Source organism: Mytilus californianus, unplaced genomic scaffold (genome assembly GCF_021869535.1).
Source record: "Mytilus californianus isolate M0D057914Y unplaced genomic scaffold, xbMytCali1.0.p SCAF_7, whole genome shotgun sequence".
NCBI lineage: Eukaryota > Metazoa > Mollusca > Bivalvia > Mytilida > Mytilidae > Mytilus > Mytilus californianus.
Window position 1 is genome coordinate 22,284,144 of NW_026262723.1, and position 26,329 is coordinate 22,310,472.

Below are 26,329 nucleotides of genomic sequence, written 5' to 3' on the forward strand. Positions count from 1 at the left end.
GTGTACAACTTCTAGCTCTACTGTAGATGTTGAAAGTAATCTTAAACAAAGGCAGAAATTCTGGCCAAATAACAAAAATAACAAGTACTAGGAAAATACTATTTATTCAAGTGTAGAAAATTAGGTGAATTTCTAAAGCTATGTAACAATAAGAAGTATATCTTTAAGCATTTGTAAAGGAATGAGGAAAACAGATAAAATATAAAAGTGGAATGTTATTTCCATTGGTAAAGCAAATAAATTCAGACTGAATATCAATATGAAAAATCAACCTTTGTCTAATGAACACTGAATCTTCTCTTAACTGTTGTTCAATTCTAAACACATCAGCATCAATAATTCATTTGTCCTGATTCTTAAATCTTTGTTAGTTAAATTAAGAATTATAACTATTATAAATTTTGATCACTTTTCAGTATTATTAAATTGGGGGAAAAACAAACAGAATATAAAAACATAACTAATTTACATATGCTTTCTTTTTAAGCTCTATAAAATCTGAGTTCAACTGAATGTTTCTTCTTTTTAAATATTCTTATTAGATATTTTCTTCTTTCAAAAGAAAAATTTTACTGATTCTAATTTTTTCCCCCTATCATTCAATGAATTTGTCTTTATAATCATGTTATCTCAATTTGCAGTTGTTCGATGACTGTCCATAAGGATTCACTATTGGTGTCAAAAGAGTTTGCTATGCCAAATCTCCACTTAAGAAGAGTTTAAATGGTGAGACCCACCTCATGAAGTAGCTCTTTAATGTAATTCTTACAAAGTTTTAAATGCTCTGGATCTCTAACATATACAGTTCAACCCCTGAAACAGAACTCTTGTTCATGAATGTATAGTATCCTTTGTTCATTTCAGTTCCTCAACACTTTTGAAAACTTACAAATACAATATTTCACCCAGAATGCTTTACTGATGAAGAAGCTTCAATGTTCAACAAAAAATAGTTGTAAACTCTAAAATCAAGAATTTGTCTATCAAGCCAATACTATATTGTTCTACCAATTTTTACACATCTAAAATGATTTCCTTGATAGTATTACAGATATAAAAACAAAATGTTTGATTCTGAACTAAGTACAACAAATACATATTCAATATGGTTTATGATACATGATAAATGTACAATTTGTAAAAAATCATCACAACAACTCATGTGGGACAATGAACAATACAAACTATGGGTATTTATTGGACAATAGAATTCCTACTATGGCATAAATCATAGTAATTATACAATATTATTCCTACTATGGCATAAATTGCAGTAATTATACAATATTATTCCTACTATGGCATAAATTGCAGTAATTATACAATATTATTCCTACTATGGCATAAATCATAGTAATTATACACTATTATTCCTACTGTGTGGCATAAATCAATCTGTATAAACAACTTTTTCAAAGAGATATTAAAGTAACATCACTCAATTATTCTGTACAATTTCTGAGATTAATATTGCAGAATTTTCTTCTTGTACTTAATGTTATACAACTCCATATACATGCTTAACAACCAGTTCAACTTGTTTTCAACTTAAAGTTCCACTTAATTTAAAGTCAATTTAAAGCAAATTTTATTACATCAATTCCGATAGACAATTTTAAACATTTCATGGCACAAATTATCAATTTTCTTATTCCAAGCTGTCTTTTTAAAGTTTTTCCCAATGGGATAGTAATGTATTGTAATTTTTTTTTTATGTCTAGTTGATTTTAACATATTTTTAAGCTTTGACTTTGTTGATACTTGAAAATTTTTATTTAGCCCTATAGTGTTCCATGATTATACTATTTCTTCACTTATGCTTATAAATGATCATAAAGTCTAGGGTTTATATTATTTCCCAGAAGCGACAAAAAATGAATTCAAGAAACAAGGAACATCTTTAGAATGTAGTATTTTTTTTTGCCTTTGGCTATTTAAAACATGTTTTACCTCCCTTCGTATTCCAAAAATTGATAATATTTCCATTAATTTTGCAATAACATGAGCATGAACATAGCAGTAACGTATTTCAATCTTTGCATCAATCTTTAATTTGATGTATGCTAATAAAACATAACCTACTCTGCTAATTTCCCAACATTTAATCTTTGACTGATGACATCAAAACACATTACCATTATAAGCTTAATTATCAAATCTAAAAACGGATTTTTAAAAATGCCCTATCAAGACTACTTATCTTGATTCAGAAATAAAAAAAGCTGGAAAAATCAGTAAAGCATGGACATGATAATAGTCTTTCGAGACAATTTTATTGAATAACTGCAATTTAACAGTTGTCATGTGTATTAAAGGTTTTTTTCTAAAATTGGAGATATCGCCATCAAGTTTGTCTAAATGGCTAAGTAAAGAAATGTAAATAATTTCATAAAGTAAAATTTTTATCACTGATATAACACAGATTTGATCACTGAATTTAACGTAAACATCTAACACGATACATTTATTTACAATGAAAATGATAATGTAAGCAATGATTTGTTATCTATAAATGGACATCAGATTACACGTGTGAAAACTTGGAATAACTAGTGATAAAATGAAATGTCAACATCGAAGCTCTGTATATTTGTGTAGAAACGACTAAATGCAAAGTAACATAAACAAAATTATCAGATCTAGACTAGCAGATCATATACATATATCTATTGCAAACTAACCTCAAAATAATTCCCAGTACTTTCTTACATCTACTTGTTTCCCAGTTAATTTACGATCTAAAATAGAGCCAACTAAAATAAAAATTGACTCTTTAAATATTTCATACAAATATTCTAAGTTAATTTGTTCCCTCAATGTTTAGTATTATTCATCTGAACAGACTTTTGCTCCCCAAAATAATGGTCAAATTATGTCACACATTCCAACTTCTTGCAATGTTTAATAGTAGCAAACAATAGTTCTAATAAAAACATACTAAGGTGAAACAATACACTCAAGACTTTTTTTTTACAAAAGATTGTAGTTATAAAAGAACAAGAGGTTGGTCAGAATAAACATTCATTACCAAAACATTTACATCTAAAGGTCAAAATATAACCTAAATCAATGAAAACATGTTCACATAATATAACTATTTGTAAATCACAATGAGGCTTGAAGTCATTTTGTTATACTACTCTTGTGTAAAGTTTTAATCTGCCTCTAAGGTAAGACAAAAATGATTGACTGTGGTTTCAATGTATCACATAACTTTCTCTCTCAGTTTGATTTTTGGTATCTTAAACTGTATTTTGATTAGTTTTTTAATGATTTGGAGGCATTTAAGGTTCTTTTGCCAGTCCAACAATCAAATTTTGTGCTATAAATACATCTTTCATATGGTTCTTTTTATCTTTTCACTAATTTTTGTACATTGTGATTGTTTTTCTATGGTTTCTCACAGTCAAGATAATATATAGTTGTCTTATTAGTCAAGTTGTGCTGGGCAGCATATTTATGTAAAGTAGTGTCGAAGGATATAAATCAAACCAGGGCTTTTGTATTGAAAATGGAACTGATTTATTTCGTAGATGTATTCTTTTTGCCCTTCTTAAAAAAGCAACAACTAAAAGGTTGTGTTAGAAGAGAATTATTTGTTTTCAAATGCACATCTGAATACTCCTACGTAAAGTTTCTTGGAGGCTGTAACTAAAATGGATTGACAGACTAATCTATATAGCCATCTTTTGTTTGCAGGTGAAATATACCAATTTCATAAAAACTATATTCAAGTGAATAATTATGGTTAAAAAGATAATAATACACAATCTATAATATGAAAGGTCTGTATAAAGTTAGTATATGCTTATTTATAGTCATGGAAATTACAAATGATAATAACAAAACACTCTTCCTGTGTTTCAAACTATAAGAATCTAATTATTAACTGGAGCTGATTACTATAACATCAATTGCAGAACATCCATCTCCCATCCCTATTCAAATAGTTACCAAATATAATCCCTTAACAACAGTTACCAAACATAATCCCTTAATAAATGCTAATGTAGCTGCTATTCAATCACCTTTGTAACTAGATCTATTTATCAAAGTGAGGAATAAAGTAATTGGTAAAAATAAGATGGACCAGTTCATATCTGATAAGGAATAGTTCCTTGTTAAATCTTATTTTCTAAAATTGTGAATATGTATATGATCACCTTAAGGCATGTTTAAATTTGTAAATTTCTAATTAGAACTATCTCAAGTCATACCAAAACTGACTCAAGAAAATTGTTCTTATTGGAAAAGTAAGGGAATCAACATAACACAATCAAGCAACTGTATATCTGCTCCTCTTTTTTTAAACTAGCAACCGAAAATCTTAAATTCCAAATACCAAACCTCTAAGTAATTTAACATTCCCTTTTTTAAGTTTTCAGACATGACATTTATCTGTACTGAACTCAACAATAATCAATTCTATAGAATAAGCACTAGAGTGTTCATAACAATGTAAAGGAAATAAATCTTTCAAAGCCAACAGAACATTTTAACAGCATTGTAAAATTATAGCATCTTATTTACACGGACTCAAATGTTTAAATCAAGATGATGTGTAATGATATAGTTATTTCATTGGAAACAAAGAATAGCATCTAGTAGCTCAATTGAATTGTTATCTTTTAACTGACCGTTAAATGAGACATTTTGTGATTTATTAAACTTATATAATGAGACAAACTTAAGTTGATAGATAAAATGTAATCCCTCTTTTCAAAAATGTGAAAAAAATATCAGGCAGAAAAGATAAATCTTAATCCCCTTTGTTTGAACTTACGGCACTGACCACACAAATTAAAATTTAGAATGCAACGCCAGACAAAACATTTATCTTAATGTCATAACTGTCATATAGCTTCTATAAAGGGAAATATGAAGAATCAAACGCTTTATAAAGTTTAACCTGGAAATTCGATATAATTTATATTGTCTTAGAGTTATTTCCCTTTGATCATAGAAATTTCCACTTTACAAAATTTGCATTTGCATGAAGAAAGGCTAGGTTCTGATATTCATTTTATTCACACATTGAAAAATATGAACTGAAATCAAACGAATTTCAATCTGCCTGATCTGTTCCCACTCAACAAAATTAAAATAAGATGACCCATAATGATCCCATCAATGACATGTTAACAACCTTTCTCTAGTTTTAAAATTAAAAAAACAACATAAAATGTCCATTAGAAAGATATACATTTATATCCTGCCTTTAATTTCAGTTACGGATTTGTTCAAAAATATTCAAAATTTGATCATCATCACTATTTAATCCATTTAAGATAGGGTCATTTAATTCTTGTATGGTCTATTTTGCATGGATTCATTATTGAGTGTTTTAGCAGGTTCAGAGGTAAACAAATATCTGTTTGAAAAATGATAGTTCCACATTTAAATGCCTTTTAAAATTTCCTACCATGTAAATTATGCTAAATAGTTCCAAAATAGTCTTACAAGTAAATTTTTAAAGTTATATTCATATTTGTTTATTAATAACATTCCACAACTATATCTAATTGCATAATTATGTTTTCTTTATCTGTTATGAAAAAGCAATCAATTTATAATAGGATTTAAAGATTAATTTTATATTAGATCAAATTCACAATTATAACTTTTCATTAAAATGTGTTAGTTGCGGGAATATACCTCTCTTAGCATTATCTATCGATACATACACAAATTCATTTATATAAAAATACAATTTATAATATTTACAATTATACTATAAACAATATCTACCACTTAATTACACCATCAATGTGCACATTTTCTGTGATGTAAAAATAATTCTATATACAAAATAATCTGCAGTAAACAAGATATACATATTAATTTGTGCAACAATTTAGTGTAAATCATGTATAAACTGTATATATTTGCATAATATATAGAAACAAAAATAAAACAAACACATTTTAATAAGGTCATTCAAAACAAATTTAATTTTCAATATTTTTTTTAGCTATCATGTTATTTATAATACATTGTATTGTTTATGTTGGGCAAACTAAAAACACGACTTTCGATCCCTACCTTTAAGATAAATAGTATTTTCACTGAGTTTGTGTGTCTTTAACCTCATAAAAAAAATGTGATCTGAAAGTTGAAGATTTAATATAAAAAATGTTATCTCATATAAAAAACCTGATATAATCTTTTTCTTTTAGATGAAAAATAAATCTATGAAATGGTGTTATGTTGTAAATCGTAAGATCCAAGTTCCCTTCTTAATATTGAGATGAAACTTACACATTTCACAATAGTCAAATTCACAGTATTGCATTAGTGCAATATTGTTTGAAAGTGTTGATGTAAATAATGGTTACATATTGTTCATGTCAACTGAAACTTTTGATTGAAGTAAAGGAATATTGCACAAATATTGGTTAATACTATTCCTCATAGAATATTAACTACAATCTCCTGACAACAATATTCACAATATTTGTGCAATAGTTCTACAAAAAAATGTTGGTTGATTTTAACTTATAAATCATTATTATTTCCATTATTGATGATATATTAAGATTAATTCAAGTTGAGTGACTATAATTAATTTTTTACCTTTTAAAGGAAGGCTTGGCTATCACTATTGTTTTTTGTTTCAATACATATCTACTAATACAAAACTATACAAATTAACCATTTACAAAAAATATATATAAATTTGTAGATCATTTCTCAAAACATGTCTCTTGGTAAAAAATTCATAAATATCATCTAAATCAAAGTCAGATTCAAAGATCAAAAAATTTGAACTCATTTCTCTGTGAATTTTGTAAAAACTTTTTTTTTTAAAATAACCCCCCAAAAGTATTTGCATGATCCATTATGAACAAATTCTTATTTTGCACTACAAGATGGCTATACAAATTTATCAAAATTATGAAATAAAACCTTTAAAATGAGGCATGTTTTTAAACATAAGAAACAAGTCATAAAAATATATACAGACATCGGTTTGATTATAACTATCAATAATAAATGATTGAAATATCTTCATCTATTAATAGTGTATTTTACACATTTGTTCATGAAGTTCATCACAACCATTTCTAAAAAAACAACAACATAAGAATTCATTTGAGTATATGTATACAGATCTATGTTGTGGATGTTCCATAAAATTATACCAAGAAGGCACGTTGAATTTTCAAATATGGGTGGGTGTCAAGTGCAATGAAAATGTAAGTGCAATTTTCAAATTTCCACTATAGGTAAATACCCCTTTTGAAAGTGCCTTCCTTGAGTACCATGCATGTTTAAATGATACAGCCCTTAACTGATTGAAAAAACCTCTCCTTCAATAAATCATCAAGTTTTTTATCCAAATACTATTGATTTGTGGTTTTCTAAAAAAGAGCAATTATATAAACTCCTTCTAATGGAAAATATATTTTGGTGATTTCAATAGAAACAAGATAAACACATGATGATCACTTTGCAAGATGTCTTATTTTCACATAATATTAACACCTTTCTTAAATATTAAAATTTTTTTAAATCGTAAGTTTACGGTAAACGGACACTTTTAAAATGAGCAACTATGAATGCCATCATGATGTATATCTTACTTATTTTATTAGTCAGTATCATATTTTCTTTTATTTGGAAATCGTGAGACTAATAAAGATTCTATTGTTTTTTTCTTGGACATTTAATCACTGAAGCATTTAAACATTTTCTTAAACGTGTGTTCTAGAATATTGAAGATTCATAAAAAAAAGTAAAGAATTTGGCGAAGAGAGGTAACAAAAGTATTAAATTAAGGGGAGACAATTTAACTGGATATTACTACAAATCACCCAGTTTTTACACTATTTTGTTATATATCAAGAAAACAAGAACTCAAACCCAAAATTTCCTTTTATCATTCTAAAGCAGGGGTTGTCCTAAAAGAAATCTCCTTCAAAAACATATCGTCTTAATTGGGGTTTATATAAATACATACTCCTCCAAAAAAATATATATATATGTTTGTTTGTTTCACCCAGGAATTAATTCCCCCTTTGTCATATCTAATAATTACATTTAGAACCCTTTTTTTTTCCAAATGGTACGGTGATCTATATTTTACAAATTAAATGGTAATATATATATGTTTACTCTTTTTCGGAAAATTTCAGAAAAAAACTTTATTTTACTGTCTTTCTGACTCTTATACTACTTATAATTGTATCTTAATAATTTGATAAGCTCAAGACAATCTACTTGTGGTCAGCAAAGTCTGCAAAAAATATGACAGAAAAACAAGTAAAGTTCCCTAATATAGTATAAAAATTTAATAAGGTGTCTTTTTCATTGAATCTTAGAAATCCGAATGTCATATTCAAGATTAGTTTCCCAATGAAGCACAAATCCCAGACAGCATATGTTTCCATGACAATGCCTTTGATACTGTACACTATGGTACAACAACAGTGTTGATTGCGTAGCAATTTTTCAGAACAATTTAGATGAAATATTTAATTTAACTAATAGATTTCTGCTTTTTTAACTGTGAAATGTAAATTAAAAAAAAAGATTTTGAAATTTCACAGGGTAAACAAGCATAAAGTGATTAACATAAATTTTCAGTATGAAGTCATAGTGCTTACAAGTTTCATATAAAATGTGCCACTATCAACACACTTTTACACAACTGAAATTACGAAAAGATTCATTAAATTTTTGTTACAACACACATTTGTTTAATCCTCTTGTGAGTAGTAAAAGTCGTGTTATATTGAACCAGATCAAAATCCAACTTCAAATGATTAATCCATTGAATGTTTTTATGTGGTCTTCAAGTGATCAGAGGTGTATATACAGGCAAGAAATTTTTAGTCCTAGTAGACAGAAAATTAAACTAGGACAACATAACATTGCATTTTTGTTTAGAAATGAGATCATTTTTCTTAAGAAACATCAACATGTCAAAAATTATGTACAATTACACTGCATTTAAAGATACCAGTAAAATTTCTTTATCTTATTACAATTAAGAATTTATATTATTTGTCAATCATAACCATGGTAATAACAACTAGTTTCTATAGTGACTGACAGATGTCCTATTAACCTACAATTCACCTAATAAACGCATACCTGTCAATTATGGATTATAAAATTCTTCTGATCTGACCAAGAGAATGAACGGTAAAATTTGACCTATGATTAGAAAAAGAATTTTCTATGTATTTCTTAATCCTGGTATAACTTCAAAGCAAAAAGAGTGAAATTAAATGTATCTAAATAAATAAATTTTAGGAAAAATAGGAACATCTTCGAAACTATTTTCAACATTTGTTAACGTGCACAAAAAATTATAACAATATAAAACAAACATATAACAAACAATAAGGTATATCTAGGAATGTACAAAAAATGCATGGTTTTGTACTATGTATGATGTCATCAAGTGTCAACTATGATGTCATCAAATGTCAACTATGATGTCATAGTGAATCCACTACTGGATGTTGATGTCTTGTCTTGCAATGATTCTGTGTGGTTTGCTGAAGAGAGCTGGTCAGCTACTTGACAATAATGTTTGTTCCTAATGTGCTCAACTAAGGCATTAGTATTGGCACATTCCTCGTGACAGAGCACACACTGGATGTTACTTATTGGAAAAGGTAACTTCTGGTTCATTGCGGATTGGCTAACAGGTAAAATGGCTGAAAATAGCAAAAATTTCATTAATTTTGGTTTTTTTCCCCTCTTTTTGAACTGTTGTTGACAATTCAGGAGGTCAGAGGGTTAACAAAAATCAATTTTGTCATCACATGGTTTATTTTTTTAAGGTGGTACCTAACACTACAGGGAGATAACTCTGTAAAAATCAGCTAAACGTTTTAATTACCTTGTATTGTTAAGGAGATATTAAGCTTCTCTATGATCAAAGAAAGTGTTAGTCAAACTGCTATATACATGTAACCAATGAAATTTTTCTGAGAAAGTGGTTGGTTCAAATTTTTTGAAATTTTCATATTTTTGTCAAAGGGTCAAAGTAAACATTTTGTCAAAATTTTATGAAAATTAAACAAGCCGAATTAATATTAGTCGAGGTGTTGGGTACCACCTTAATTCAACTTTTTAAACAAACACTAGTACTGTTATCTGAAACATACACATATATTTTGACCTAATATTTGAATCACACATACAAATGTATATCACTCATAAATAATTGCAACAAATGAAATGTAAAAAACAACAATAAAATACATGTACAATAAATACATGAAAATGTTAACTAAAACTTTGACTTCTACTCTCTATTCAATACATAACCAGACATATGTATGTGCATTTGTGTTTATAGAGAGTGAAGGAAGCAACATATCAATTAAATCATTTAGTAAAACAACTATTAAATTTTGCATTGGTAAATGTACATGTATATGCTTTTTTATATATAAATTTGCAGATAAAATTTGACAATTACGAACCCTGATAAGGTCAATACAAAATAAAATATTTTGTGTATAGTTTTTATAAATGAAATTGTGAAGAAAAGAAAATTTCGCACAATGAAGATTATTTTTTTCAATTGCAGTCATTTCAATTTCACTGGCCATATAAGTATTTTCAAATTCAATTGGTCATGAGCATTCCTAATGAAAGTGAAATCAGAGAAGTGCTGGGGCAGCTGCAAACTGTAGTACAATGTATGTTTCATTATATCCACAATTTTCTTCAATCAAAAATATGAGTCGTTCATTTTGTTGATATGCTTGATTTTGTCAGGTTTTATGAACCCCCCCCCCCCCTTTTTGAATTTACCTTGAAGTTCTGTATTTTTGTTAATTTACCTTGAAGTTATGTATTTTTGTTAATTTACCTTGAAGTTCTGTATTTTTGTTAATTTACCTTGAAGTTATGTATTTTTGTTAATTTACCTTGAAGTTATGTTTTTTTGTTAATTTACCTTGAAGTTATGTATTTTTGTTAATTTACCTTGAATTTCTGTATTTTTGTTAATACTTTTATATTAATAATAATACCTGGAATAAACCTTTTATCATCTTCACTGGTATGTGGTTCAGTTTTGATGGGGACACTGTACTGGAGTCTGATTCCATCTTCTTTTTTCACTGCTTCATCATAAGTAGGTAATTTAGCTGTAGCACCATCTTCAGTTTTAATCTCACTGACCATATTATCTCCCACAGACTGTTGTTCTTCATGTGACCGTGTGTTGTTTTCTATGGCAGCAGCATATTCTAGTAAATTACTGACTGCTGTTGATGATTCTAAGGCCCCAGCTTCTAATGCAGCCTTTTCTGCGTCATTTTTACGTTGGACGTTAAAAACACTGAAATCCTCAGCATTAGTAGACTTTGCCTCACCCTCTTTTTTAATAGTTTCAGTTTCAGATCTCGGTTGTACATTGAAGATATTGAAGCAGTCATAGGCAGACTGGCTTCCATCCCCACTGAGTGTTTCTTTCTCCCCTTCCTGTCCCTCATTCTGAGCCTCAATAACTTTGTTAACGTATGGAATGCCTGAAAGACAGTATGTGGTTTGATCTCCTGGTACTGTATACAAATATTGCACGTTAGAACTACCTCCTGCTTGTTCAGACACACTACTTAAATGTATGTCTAACATGTTAGCATTATCAACAAGCCAGGCCGAAGCAGATTGTGCAAATTCTGGTGGAATCTGAACACCATTTTCTCCTTGTAACAATTTGGCTATCTGTTGATAGGACAGATCTTTTGGTTCAATGGCAGGTTGCTGGTAAGATTGTTCAACAGATGTGTTCGGAACTTGGTAGGACTGTTCACTTGTCGTACTTGGTACATGATGGTATGCTTGTTGTGAAAGCTGACTGTTTAAAATGGGGTATGTCTGTTTAGTTGATGGTTCTATTTTGATGGTTTCCGTAGTAACAACTTGATGATGAGGATGATTAACAATTGTCTGCTCAGTCGGTCTTGCAGTTAAAACTACAAAATACATAAATAGAATCTAGACATGTATTGGATTTTAAATTTGACAAAGATAAGATTGAGTCAGCCTCATTTTTTTTATTCATCTCTGTTCATGTATAGTATGTACAACTTCATTTCAAAATTCATCTTAACTTCCCCAAAAAGCAACAATTATGCAACTGAAACTTAAAAAAACCTTTATAGATTACCAAAAATCAGTAATGCTAGCAATGAACTTTTGCTACATTGAGTCCCTAAAATAAATAATATTGCCATGTTTCAAAATAGTTACAGTCCTTAAAAAATAAATAACTAAAAATAAGATTTTTGAATAATAGGCAGGGCTCACTCTACTTCAGAATGATAGGGTGGTGGGACTTCTCTTTTTGAAACTGATAGGGAGAAGTGGTGAGACTTAAAAGACAAGTGTTTGTTCGCTCGTGGCGCTATAATGTTTTTACAATAATTATTTTATAAAAAAGAAAATACAATTAAAGTAACATTTGTCTCAGTTTATGTCTTAAATTGTCATTTATAGTTACATAATTATATTTTGTCTACGATTTATTTAACAAATAACAAACATATGTTACTACAGATTTAGAAAATTTAAGGAATAAAGAGTAGATAACTCATGAAAGTATCTGTAATAACACATGCAAGATATTTTCTCTAATAACCCTATAGAGTTATATTCCTGACTGAAAATGGGATGGAAGGAAAGACGGATGGTCAAGGGTAAGACTTAATGCTTCCGTCGTCTATGGCGGGGGCAAAATAAAAGAAAATAAGAGAAGAATGTGTCTGACGACATGAATGCTCTCGCTCAAGCTTTGCAACAAAAATTGGTCGGATGGAGAGACGAAAGGACGTATAGATGGAAGGTCAAGGGTAACACTTAATGCCCCCGTCACCTACGGCGAGGGCATATAAATTATACTTCATCAATTAAAGTTCAATGAGGAAAACTATTCTGTTTATGAAACTCATTGTTTTTCATTAAAAAGATATTTTATTTAGGGGTATATCTTTGTCAATATCTTGTTCCTGGTTGTGTCATTGGCAATCTTACCACCTGATAAACTGATATACTGTTGACAAAAAATTCTAAATTACTTGGGCTCCTTTCACAAAGAATCTTGAGACTAAAATGGATCTGGAGTTATACTGAAATGTTAATGAGAACTTCCAACTTTGTCTGTTCAAAATGGGGGTTTACATACAACTTCAATAAAACATGTGTAAATAAATAATTATACAGTGCTAGGTTTCAAAACTAAAGGTTGATTTATGTAGAAACTGAGGGTACATAATATGGGATTTAGCAATCAACATCTTAAATTCTGTCACAAACCATACCTTTCATATCATGATTATTTTTTACTTTTGATTTGCTTAAAAGTTCAATTTCTTGGCAATGCATGTGTAATAATAACTTTTTTTTTACCTTACAGAACACTGCTGCTTGGTTTTCAATTTACCTTTTGCATTAGGCTTTTTCTTTTCTGCTTCCACACTTTTACTTCTGCTCTTTTTCTTATCTCGATCTCTACCTTCAGCATTTTTACACCATGCTTGGTTTCTATGTTGACTGAAAGAGCCAGAATGGGCAAATCGTTTTCCACACCATTCACAATGGTAAGGTTTTTCACCAGTATGTAGTCTTTCATGTTCAGTACGATGATGTTTGTGTTTGAATGCCTTACCACAGGTACTGCAGGCAAACTTTCTGTCAACTGTAAATGTAAGTATTGTATAAGTACTTCAGGTAAACATTTTGCCAACTGTAAATGTAAGTATTGTATAAGCACTGCAGGCAAACTTTCTGTCAACTGTAAATTATGTAAGTTTTGTATAAGTACTGCAGGCAAACTTTCTGTCAACTGTAAATGTAAGTATTGTATAAGTACTGCAGGCAAACTTTCTGTCAATTGTAAATGTAAGTATTGTATAAGTACTTCAGGAAAACTTTTTGCCAACTGTAAATGTTAGTATTGTATAAGTACTTCAGGAAAACTGTTTGCCAACTGCAAATGTAACTATTGTATAAATACTGTAGGAAAACTTTCTGTCAACTGTAAATGTCAAATATTACTGTATATAGCCCTGATCCTTTAGAATCCCAATTACTGTATATAGCCCTGATCCTTTAGAATTCCCTATTACTGTATATAGCCCTGATCCTTTGGAATTCCCAATTACTGTATAGCCCTGATCTTTTAGAATTCCCTATTACTGTATATAGCCCTGATCCTTTAGAATTCCCTATTACTGTATATAGCCCTGATCCTTTAGAATTCCCTATTACTGTATATATATAGCCCTGATCCTTTAGAATTCCCTATTACTGTATATAGCCCTGATCCTTTAGAATTCCCTATTACTGTATATAGCCCTGATCCTTTAGAATTCCCTATTACTGTATATAGCCCTGATCCTTTAGAATTCCCTATTACTGTATATAGCCTTGATCCTTTAGAACTCCTTATTACTGTATATAGCCATGATCCTTTAGAATTCCCTATTACTGTATATAGCAGAGATCCTTTAGAATTCCTTATTACTGTTTATAGCCCTGATCCTTTAGAATTCCCTATTACTGTATATAGCCCTGATCCTTTAGAACTCCCTATTACTGTATACAGCCCTGATCCTTTAGAATTCCCTATTACTGTATATAGCCCTGATCCTTTAGAATTCCCTATTACTGTATATAGCCCAGATCCTTTAGAACTCCCTATTACTGTATGTATACAGCCCTGATCCTTTGGAATTCCCTATTACTGTATATAGCCCTGATCCTTTAGAATTCTCTATTACTGCATATAGCCCTGATCCTTTAGAACTCCTTATTACTGTATATAGCCCTGATCCTTTAGAATTCCCTAGTACTGTACATAGCCCTGATCCTTTAGAACTCCTTATTACTGTATATAGCCCTGATCCTTTAGAATTCCCTATTACTGTATATAGCCCTGATCCCTAGAATTCCCTATTAGTGTATATAGCCCTGATCCTTTGGTATTCCCTATTACTGTATATAGCCCTGATCCTTTAGAATTCACAATTACTGTACATAGCCCTGATCCTTTAGAATTCCCTATTACTGTATATAGCCCTGATCATTTAGAATTCCCTATTACTGTATATATATAGCCCTGATCCTTTAGAATTCCCTATTACTGTATATAGCCCTGATCCTTTAGAATTCCCTATTACTGTATATAGCCCTGATCCTTTAGAATTCTCAATTACTGTATATAGCCCTGATCCTTTAGAATTCCCTATTACTGTATATAGCCCTGATCCTTTGGAATTCCCTTTTACTGTATATAGCCCTGATCCTTTAGAATTCCCTATTACTGTATATAGCCCTGATCTTTTAGAATTCCCTATTACTGTATATAGCCCTGATCCTTTAGAATTCCCTATTACTGTATATAGCCCTGATCCTTTAGAACTCCCTATTACTGTATATAGCCCTGATCCTTTAGAACTCCCTATTACTGTATATAGCCCTGATCCTTTAGAATTCCCTATTACTGTATATAGCCCTGATCCCTAGAATTCCCTATTAGTGTATATAGCCCTGATCCTTTTAAATTTCCTATTACTGTATATAGCCCTGATCCTCTGAAATTCATGACCACTAGTATTCTTCCTGTCAATCTAAAACCATTCAAAAACTTTCCAGGGAAAACACAGAAAACTGAGTGTATTTATATATATGTTCTCTTCCTTAAGTACTTACTAATATCTTCTTTACTGCTTTTTCTCCTTTTCACCACTCTTTGCAAGCTCTGGACTTGCACTTCTTGTTCCATTTTATAATTTTTTTAAACAGTCATATCAATCGACAGAATCACAAGGAGAAAGTTGAAATCTTGTCTCTGTTGACTATATGCTGTACATTTATAGCATCATGATTTTTTTTTTATCTGTAATGTATATAAAATCATATAAAATTCATATTCAATTTCATTTTGAGAAATGGTTATACATGTTATAACACATATTTGTACATGTACAGATAAGAATAGCACAAACAGACAGAGAGATACTACAGTCTACATCCACAACTTACAAATTGATATGCCCTTTTTTTTTGGAAAAAAATGTATTTAAGTCAAGTGAACCTACACCTCCTGGTGGTTGAAGCTGGTAGAGTAATCAGGAAGGATAGTGAAGTATGCTTTGGTTGTCTTAAAACACCACAAATCCAAACTTTAAAAAAAACAACATCCTGGTTACTACAAAGAAATTATTATATTGTGGTCAACATGTTTCACCACTTAAGAGTGGCTTCTTCAGGACAATATAAAGTTTGGGAACAAATACTCGTCCATAAAATGAGGTTCATGTGGGGTTACATAAAGGTTATATATAAATTAACAGGGGAACAAAAATGTTACATGTATATGTAGACTTTAACTGCCATGTATAAATATAAAAATCTAGAGAAAATCTCATCAGACGATGATAGAATGTTATCGTGTATATACCCTTTTCATAAATGAGGTGACATGGTTAACATGAGTTGGTAGACATAAGGACGAGTTTGTCTTGCTTCCAAATAAATTGTCTTTTTCTCTGAATAAATTAATGATGATGATAGCCACTGTTGTGAACACACTGGTGACTACATGTAGTGATTGCTTTTGGCAATGAGGCACATGTGTAGCAATTCACAAAATAAACAATATGAAATCTAATTGAACTTGTCATTCAAAATATCGAAGAAAAGAGAAATAAGAAAAGCTGTATTTAACCATATTTAAAAACATCTTTGACAATATGTGAAATATCACATACATAATGTTGTTACTGTTTATACAACAACAGTTTATCATTAAATTTCAAATTTTGAATTATTAACGCTTTTAAATTAAGTTTTAGCTTTGAAAACTTGGTAAATATTTTTAAAATCGAGTAGCAGATTCTTGATTTTAAACAAACAAATGGCTTCGCGTGAAAGCACACAATTTCGTATTGCATTTGCTTAAAATATTCCAAAAATAGCCATTCAATATGTCAAAGAGTATTTCATTGTTGTTTATACTATGTTTTCATACCTGTACATAGGTATTTAATGCAATTTTACCTGTAACACAGGTGAAAATTTACAAAGCGAAGCTTTGGTCGCCAATTTACCGGAAGTGATTAAGTCTGTCTAAATACAAATCAAAGCCGGACTATTATGTGTTATATTTTCCGGAAATGGACACACCTTAATCGATTGCAACATATGATGACTCATTTTTAAGATCTTTTAACTGATATGATATTCAAAATTTAATTTAAAGACAAGACAGCATGTGCAATAGTTAGTGCCACAACATAGATATAATGAATAGTAAAAAGTAAAATCACAAAAATACTGAACTCCGAGGAAAATTCAAAAAGAAAAGTCCCCAATCAAATGGCAAAATCAAAAAAACAAACACATCAAACGAATGGATAACAACTGTCATATTCCTGACTTGGTACAGGCATTTTCTTTTGTAGAAAATGCTGGATTAAACCTGGTTTTATAGCTAGCTAAACCTCTCACTTGTATGACAGTCGCATCAAATTCCATTATATTGACAACGATGCGTGAACAAAAACTTGAGGAGTAAAGGAGAGGTGGAAGATATCAAAGGGATATTCAAACTCATAAGTCGAGTCCATGACACGTCCATGACAAACCGACAACGCCATGAAAATTCATGACAAGATCGAAAAACGAAATACAAACAACATCGAAAACTAACTACTAGACAACACGAATCCCACCAAAAACCGGTCGCCTATAAAATTGTATTTCTAATTTTGAAATCAAACCCCAAAAACCGTGAAAGAACATGCATGTACATATGAAAATTAGCACTATGTAAACAATATGTACATTTGATAACCATTAAAGTGAAGGGTAGAAAAACTTATGGGTCATAGCAGATTATGGTATCATGGTCTTCAAACCCTCTACTGTATTACATGAAACAATTTGTTTTGGCAATTGATTCAACTGTGTTATACTGTACGTGTTACTGTACGTGGATAAAATGAATATTTGTAGCTGTCTCTGTTTGGTTTTTTTTTTTTTTTTTGCCTAAATGAGTGTGAACTGATGTGTCTGGTTCTATTGTCTAGTGGGATGTAGGGACTGCAACGATTTGATGGATAATTTGGTAAATGATCTTTATAGTCTTATTTCAAGTGGGTACCAGTTTAGGCCTTCCCCATGTTAGTAACTAAGCTGGTGTTATGGAACTTGCTGTTGCTTGTGTATATATAGGTTTTCGTTTTTTGTTGCTCTCAGAATATTCCATTTATCAGGGTGAAAATGCATGAGCCAGAACCGCTCCCATCTGTTGGCCGCTTCTAAATCCGACTGTAATTTATGAGTGCCGTTCGTTTTTTTTTTTCGTTTGTAAATAATGCTATCGTCTGCAAATAATCGCAGTGTGCTATGTTTTATATATTCTGACAAACCTTTGATATAAACAGAAAATAAGATAGGTTCCAGTACTGTGCCTTGAGGTACTCCGGATGTTACAAGAATATTGTTATTTGATGTTTCGAGATCTCCTTCAAGGACTTCTATTTTACTTCTACTCTGCTTCTTAAAAATTTTTGAACCCAGTGTAATGCATTACGATTTATACCATATAAGCCGGTTTTATACATGAGGCAAGGGTGTAAAACTTTGTCATATGCTTTTGCAAAATTCAGAATTTTGATGTCATTTTGGATGTTTTTATTATTTGAATTTGCAAGGTCTTGAATGAATGATATTAATTGTGTTTCACAGGAACGGGATGACCGACACCCATGTTGGAAGTCATGTCGAACTTTATTTTAGGTATTTTCATAATATTGAAACTACAACGGTTGTTTCATTTGTATGTTAAAATGATATGGGCAAGAGTTTATTTGATCGTATTTGTCGCCTTTTTTAATGCTGGACATACATGTCTTGCACTCTTTTAAAATTTTGACATGTATGAGATCAGGTCCGGAAGCCTCACGAGATAAGGACAAGGGTTTGTATATATAACTATCTTTGATAAGGTTATTTTTTTTGTTTTTCTATGTTTTGATTAGTTTGATTAAATAATATTTCATTTCAATAACTAAGCACTTTGATTGGGCGAAAGTCATCAACATTAAACTTATCGATTTAATGAACCAGTGACGAAGGAGTATATAGACAAAAAAGTGAGGAGCGTTGGACTTCTGAAAGTGACAAGCAAAAAACAACCCATAGTCTTATAGTCTAGAAGTAAGACAGTGTCATCTTTCGTTTTCATTTTTCTTTTCAATAATCGTTTGTTGCCTAAATGTGTAGAGGGGGCTCTTACCCTTGGCTCCATCGCCCTTGTGACACAAAATACTTTATCGTTTTTTAGTTACGGTTTCGAAACTATATGCATCATTTCCAAACAAAAGCGTTTTAATATTGATTTGTATAATAATGTTTATTAGATTATTAGATAGAAATATTCTTTGATTGTAATATAATGGACATTTTAGGAAGAAATGCATAGCATATTCAACAGGAGAACCCGGTTATCCTATTTAGATTGTTCACTACATTATTTTAATGTAGGTTAGCATTTGAGAAAAATGCACTGGTGTCCAAGCATGGAATGCATGCATTCTGTTAAATATTTCGGAACATTCATGTTGGTGCTTCATTTGTGATAACCGCTGCTTTGGTTTTCTTTGTGTTGGAATCTATAACATGTATAAGCCATGCTTATTGCCAATACTTTTAAACTACAACAACAATAACAATTATACTTTATTTTGAAACACTCAGACACATATCTTTCTTTGTTGTAATTAATGTTACACAACTATTTTCAGGTTAGGGTGAAGGTTGGCGCCTGTTAAAATGTTTAAACCCGCTGCATTTGTTTGCACCTGTCCTAATTCAGGAACCTGTTTCAGTGGTTGTCGTTTGTTGATGTGGTTCTTAATTATTTCTCGTTTTTTATATAGATTAGACCGTTGGTTTCCCTGTTTGAATTGTTTTACACTAGTCATTTTGGAGCCCTTTATAGCTTGCTATTCGATGTGAGCAAAGGCTCCGTGTTGAAGGCCGTACTTTTACCTATAATTGTTTACTTTTTACACATTGTGACTTGGATGGAGAGCTGTCTCATTGGCACTCATACCACATCTTCTTATTTCTACATATACATGTGTAACAAGAGGCAAAGTACATAATAATATTTATGGTTGCTACTGAACAATGTTAACATAATCATATAATTGAGAGTATAATTACAATATTTTAACTAGTTTGTTAATGAAAAGTTATAAGTTCTTCATAACTTTAATGTTGCAAAATGAAAGCAGCCCTTTCATTTTCTAGACACATGGATACATGTGGTAATATTCTGAAATATGCTTATTTCTTATATTTCTAACATTAAGAGACTGGCACTCAAATAGATAGTGAAATTCATTTCCAATTGACAAGGAGCAGAGATGACACTGTCTTTGATCTCTAGGAATTCCATTCCACCTTTCTGTTTCTATTGGGATTTTAAGGTTGCAACATCGCAGTTTAGTAATATTTTTACGATCTGCAAAATGAGAGCCTTACTAAATATTTTTCTAATCCAAAGTCGATTTTGAAAAGACCATAATATTCCCTCCTCGATGAGTTTTGGATTTGACTGTGCCATTGTTGGATGAATTCGTCTGTTAATCTTTGCTTGATATTTGTTTTATCTGAATTGGATCTATCTTCGACAGCTCATTATAAATATCAATTTCTATTCTTTCTACCATAATATGAAAGAGAGGCGTCACATGAAAACAAACGTGCCAAGTTATTGAGGTTTTCTGTAATGTAGTAATCTATAACAGAAAAATAATAAAGGGCCAAAAAGAACCATTTGGAACTGCTGCCTTGCTTTCGCCTGAGTTTGTGGTTTCATCGTTCATAATTAAATCCAACTCGTTGTCTGTTGCTGATGCAGTCCTTAACCCAGTCTAATATACTTTACTAGATATTCCATACGAACGTAGTTTTTGTATAATGCATACATGCCAGACTCTATCAAAGGCTTCTGATATATAAATATGAATAAAAGGAGGTCTGGGAGTAAACGTCAATAAGACTTCAATACAACGACAAAAAATAACCAAAAGAGGGCAACATATACAGTCTTCAACAATAGAAATTCACAATCTGATTAAAATAAAGATCCTATGTCCAAGCTTTGCTTACAAGGATCTGATAACACTACTTTATACTCTCTGTTCTGATAATAATATTACATCAACCAATGAAATGTCAGTCTTAAAATTTTGAAGGTGTGAATTGATTCGACAAAACCAAAGGATCTCGAAAGGTCTTTAAAACAGCAAGTAGAACGGGGCGTTTTCAGATCGATCCTTGTAAGCAAAGCTTGGACACAGGATCTTAGGATCTGTATTTAAATGAGATTGTAGAAATTCAAAAACCAATAGGACAAAGATGTAAACAATTACAGGTCACCGTATGCCATTCATATTTAACTTCGAATTTGTCTTAAGTTTGTCCTAAATCATTTTTGTTTGTTCAATTAAATCATTAACATTATATACTGATTGGTATTTTGTTAAATAAAAGTTTGCAACAAGAATAATCACATGCGTCACAAGCGGCGAGAGCAGGTCTAGTGACCCCTCCACACATCCTCTGGTCCCTCATTTATACTCGAAATATATGTATTGTGGTGATTTTATGTACATTTGGTTAAGATTTACCTCTCTTGTATCATATTTACCTCTGTGCTGCTACTAACTGTAATGTTTGACTAAATTTGCTATGGACACAACAAAACACTTTTTGAATGAAATTAACCAATACCTGCAGATATTAATATGTTGTCGAAATCGCAATTTTCCTAAATGAAATTTGCAACATGATGCGAAGGTATCAATAATTTACCATATAAGTCACAGAGATTCAATTGTAAATACCCAATTCAACGTTCGCTTCGAAAACAACACATAATTTAGCACTCTTTTCTTGAATTTGTCGTAGTGGTGAGTGCATTGAAATAGAGACTCTAAGCGAAAAGGTGCATGAAGAGGAATTGTTCAACATATGTGTGCCATGTGACTTTATAAACATTGCATCGCCTCGATGGTCTCGTGGCACGAAAGGTCGTGGATTTGATACACAGCCGGGTCAAACCGAGGACTTGAGATATGCATTTGCTGCTTCTCCGCTAAGCACGCTGCACTTACGAGTATGAGCAAAGACATATCGGCTCGTATAATCAAAATAAGATTCCCAGGTAAGGTGACTTGTCTTCCTGCGGTCTGTTATATGCCTCTTCTGCTAGTCAAATGCGTTTTGTTAAAATATACTTTTTCACTTTTTTTGGTCTTTTGGAAAATGTTGTTTGTGCTGTATTTAGACCCCTCTACCAAGAAATTTGTTTTGCATGCACACTTATAAAAATTGCGGTTTTTATCCAACGCAATCATAGGTTTGAACGTTGTTTTCAATTTAGACTTGTTTATATTTTTTCGTTTGGGCTTGTATTATATTTGCCATCGGGTTTAAATGATCCGTTCATCCTATTTCGACTCGTCAAAATTCAAGAGTCTATCCTAAATTGAGGTAAATTATATGGCCTTCCAAATACCGTTTCGATTCCTTACATCACTGAAGAGACATTAATTGTCGAAATCTGCAGATTGTGTACTAATTTTTGCACCTTTTGTTTGCAGTATACCATCTTTTTCGCAAGTTTATTGTTTTCTGTTTGGTATTAGATTAATAGTTAAGATCCATTTTGTTACATCTGGTGATCTGTTTATTTGGCAATCGCCAATGGCAGTCAGCAGGATTTAAAAACATCCGTTGTTCGACCTGCTAGTCAAATGCGTTTTGTTAAAATATACTTTTTCACTTTTTTGGTCTTTTGGAAAATGTTGTTTGTGCTGTATTTAGACCCCTCTATCAAGAAATTTGTTTTTGCATGCACACGTATAAAAATTGCGTTTTTTATCCAACTCGATCTTAGGTTTGAACGTTGTTTTCAATTTTTCAAATATACATATAAGGAGATGTGGTATGATTACCAATGAGACAACTATCCACCAAAGTTCAAATGAAGTGGATGTAAGTAATTATAGGCAACCATACGGCCTTCAACGATGAGAAAAACCTATACCGTATAGTCAGCTATATAAGGCCCGACATAAAATATATTCAAACAATTCAATTGAGAAAACTAACGGCCTAATTCATTACAAAAAAAGATTTACGAAAAACTATTATGACCGACATGAAGCAACGACAACCACTGAACTACATGCTCCTGACTTGGAACAGAATATGGCGGGGTTAAACATGTTTTCTGGCGCCAAACCCTCCCCCTAACTTGGAACAGTGGTGTAACAGTACAACATAAAAACAAACTATAAAAATATGTTGAAAAAGGCTCAACTCATCAGATCCATACAGAGCAGAAATACATCTAACAAACACACAACCGGACGTGCCAGGTTATTTATATATCCCTAACAACAAAAAAGACAGACCTGAGAGTACTCGCAGTTACTGACAGCTAGGTCAAAGCCAATAACAAATAATTAAAAAAAATCATGTATCTAGACTTAATTGCCTGCAAGTTGACATGTGCAGAAGCTACTTCAATGTTAAAAAAAAAACACAACGTTTCATCGGTATCATAACCTGTCCAAATCATTAACATTACTGATATAGGGATTTTTGTAAAAGGTACAGATACAGATAATTTTATCAACCAATCAAGGTGCTCTTTGAATAGCAGATTAATTAAAATGTAATTATTCGTAACATAATAAACACACTGAGGCCTCACTGTGACTTTGAGATGAAGAACAGCCATAAAAGCGCTGTTCCTTTGCTTTATGTGTGTTTATTGCTGTGCATGTACTGATTTTGTGCCATGGATGAATACCCAATATCCTTTGTTTTCCTATTCTATTAAAACAATAATGGTTCAATAGAGTCATAATTGTATATACTGTATATACACTTTTAAGTTAATTATAAAATAAAAGAATACAAAATCAAAATTAATGTATATATATTGGGGAATGTATTATTCGACTTAAGCAATTTTGCATTTCCATTTTGTGTATATCATTGAAGATCGTAAGATGATGTTCTTTAACCATTCGTCACAACTCGGCCGATTCCGTACCTTCATCGGATAGAAGGAGAGTAGCGGATTCACCCGAGGATTGTCGATTGGTTCTTTAATTTATGGTTTGGGTTGATGTAATTACGTCTATTGATATCATTCACTTTTATTGTGAATATATTCTCTGTGGTGACGCTTCACTTTATAATTTAATTTATAGACATATGAATTTTTCTTCCTTTCAATAACAAACTGTCTGGCCATTTATGAGGTGACACTAAAAAATAAGTACACATGTACTCAAATAAACAAATTCCGACAACAGATATAATGATCATATAAAAAATATGTTACCTTAATTTTGAGACCAAATAACTTTGCAAGACCTTTCGTTTAACATGTTTAATAGGTATACCAGAATTTATTATCTATAATTTTTATTTTTTATAAATTTTTAAATATATGATGGTTGACCAAAGCGATAACTGAACTGATACGTGGGAACGCATGTACAAAACATCAGTCATGAAACAAACTATTTTGTCAGTTTAAAAATAAACAAATCTCGATATATACTCTTTGAATATGATGTTCCTCTTTTTGTTTTTTTGTTTTTTGTTTTTTTGTTTTTGTTTTTGTTTTTTTTTTTTGTCTTTCAGTTTATAGTTAGTGTAATCCAATAATTCCATAGTTCAAATCTAAAGACATAACTGGTATAGTCCGTTTGGATTGCATCAATCTTCAACAAACATAAATATGCAACAGGGATCTACTAAGATTTCAATTTAAAATACTCTAAAATTTTCCATCTCTTTCTTTTATTCTTTTCCATTTAGCACAGTCCCGACAACGTTAATAACAAAATCCTCTTTAGAATGTTCTTGTATTAAGCACATTTCTTCACGTGACCATTTAACTGCGTTTGGTTGGTGGAATCACTGAACTCAAAATCCTTTCGTATAAATAGTTGTGTCGTCTTTTTATATGTCCAGTAAGGTGTCAACACAAAAGTAAGCAACAACGCATATGTACAACTAAGTAGATACACTGGTACTGTTAACTCGGAGAGCAGATCATTTCGGTATTTGAAAAATACGTAATAGCAAAATGTGATTTCTATAAAAGATCGAAAATGGTAAACGTGTACTAATAAACATTGGTTTAGTTTCCATATAGTCGTGTTTCCTTTCCCAAATTTCAGTAATATCCAGCATGTAAAGGTAAAAGGCGCACTCAATTCCAAAAGTAACAACCTCGCAGCGAAAAAGTGGCCAACGTTATGTAAAACTAGTTGTAACAAAATAAGCAAACCTATCCAATGATGGATTTGTAATAGGAAACTAAACTTTCTATTACTGATGTCAGAAAATGTTAAAACAGTACATTCAAAAACAAAAAACCCAAGAGCTGAGATAACTATGATAAAACTGGTCGGTGTTGTTTCGTACATTACGTTTTCTTGGAGTTCTTTATCGACAAATAAACACCGTAAACAGACCCCTACACAGACTATTGTATAGCACGAACGAACAAATCCTGAATTCCAAAATATTTGTTCCTTTTTCGATAGATTGACGTACGTTGTTGATGATGTCGAAAATAGTCCAGAAATAACAAAACCGATGGCGTATGTAACAAAGAAGACGACAACAAGTAGAAGTTTTGATGACTGTTGGCTATAATCTATATCTTCTAAAGCAGAAAGGATGTAACGTATCCATCCCATGGTGATTTGATCCTGAAAATAATAACAAAAAAATAATAGAAAAAAAAAAAAAAAAACAGGTCCAGGATTACAAATAATGATAAAATGGACTACAACAACAATTGATAACTTGAGCTGATTTAGAAAATAAAAAGATTAAACTGTTTTGAGAAAATTTAATTTAAAGTAGAAAGAAGAATATTCACGAAGGGTCAATACCGACACTAAAATTCGATGAAAGTTATCAAAAACATTTACTGAAAGTAGCTGCATGGCAAATACATAATCAATAACCTTTGTCATCTTCCATCAGTAATTTCATTATAATAACGTGTACACTCTTATGATGAAAAAATCATATCTATGACCTAGCTACACTAGGAACTAATTTTTTAGGACGATTTCATGTGCTTTCTACACTAATGTACATCTATTTTGAAAAAAAAAAAATCATTTAATAATATTTCTGCAAAGAAAAGAGACTAATGCCTAATTTTCTCCGATTTTCATTTCAAGCTTAACATAATGCAGTTTTATTCAAAATTTGATAAAAATCTGTGACATGACCC

General features: G+C 31.0%; 2 protein-coding genes across 2 annotated transcripts; both read right to left on the bottom strand.

The window, feature by feature from the left end:
- Positions 1-85: 85 nt before the first annotated feature.
- Positions 86-15,863, bottom strand: LOC127710226 (uncharacterized). Its single transcript, XM_052215990.1, has 4 exons — positions 15,682-15,863; positions 13,412-13,666; positions 10,998-11,945; positions 86-9,668 (listed from the first exon to the last, which is right to left on the bottom strand). Exons 1-4 carry the CDS (start codon positions 15,752-15,754, stop codon positions 9,439-9,441), a joined length of 1,506 nt encoding a protein of 501 aa, XP_052071950.1. The 5' UTR covers positions 15,755-15,863; the 3' UTR covers positions 86-9,438.
- An 8,822-nt stretch (positions 15,864-24,685) lies between these two features.
- Positions 24,686-25,781, bottom strand: LOC127708286 (protein CLN8-like). Its single transcript, XM_052213130.1, has one exon. The coding sequence runs from the start codon at positions 25,779-25,781 to the stop codon at positions 24,942-24,944; it is 840 nt and encodes a 279-aa protein (XP_052069090.1). The 3' UTR covers positions 24,686-24,941.
- Between the last annotated feature and the right edge of the window lie 548 nt (positions 25,782-26,329).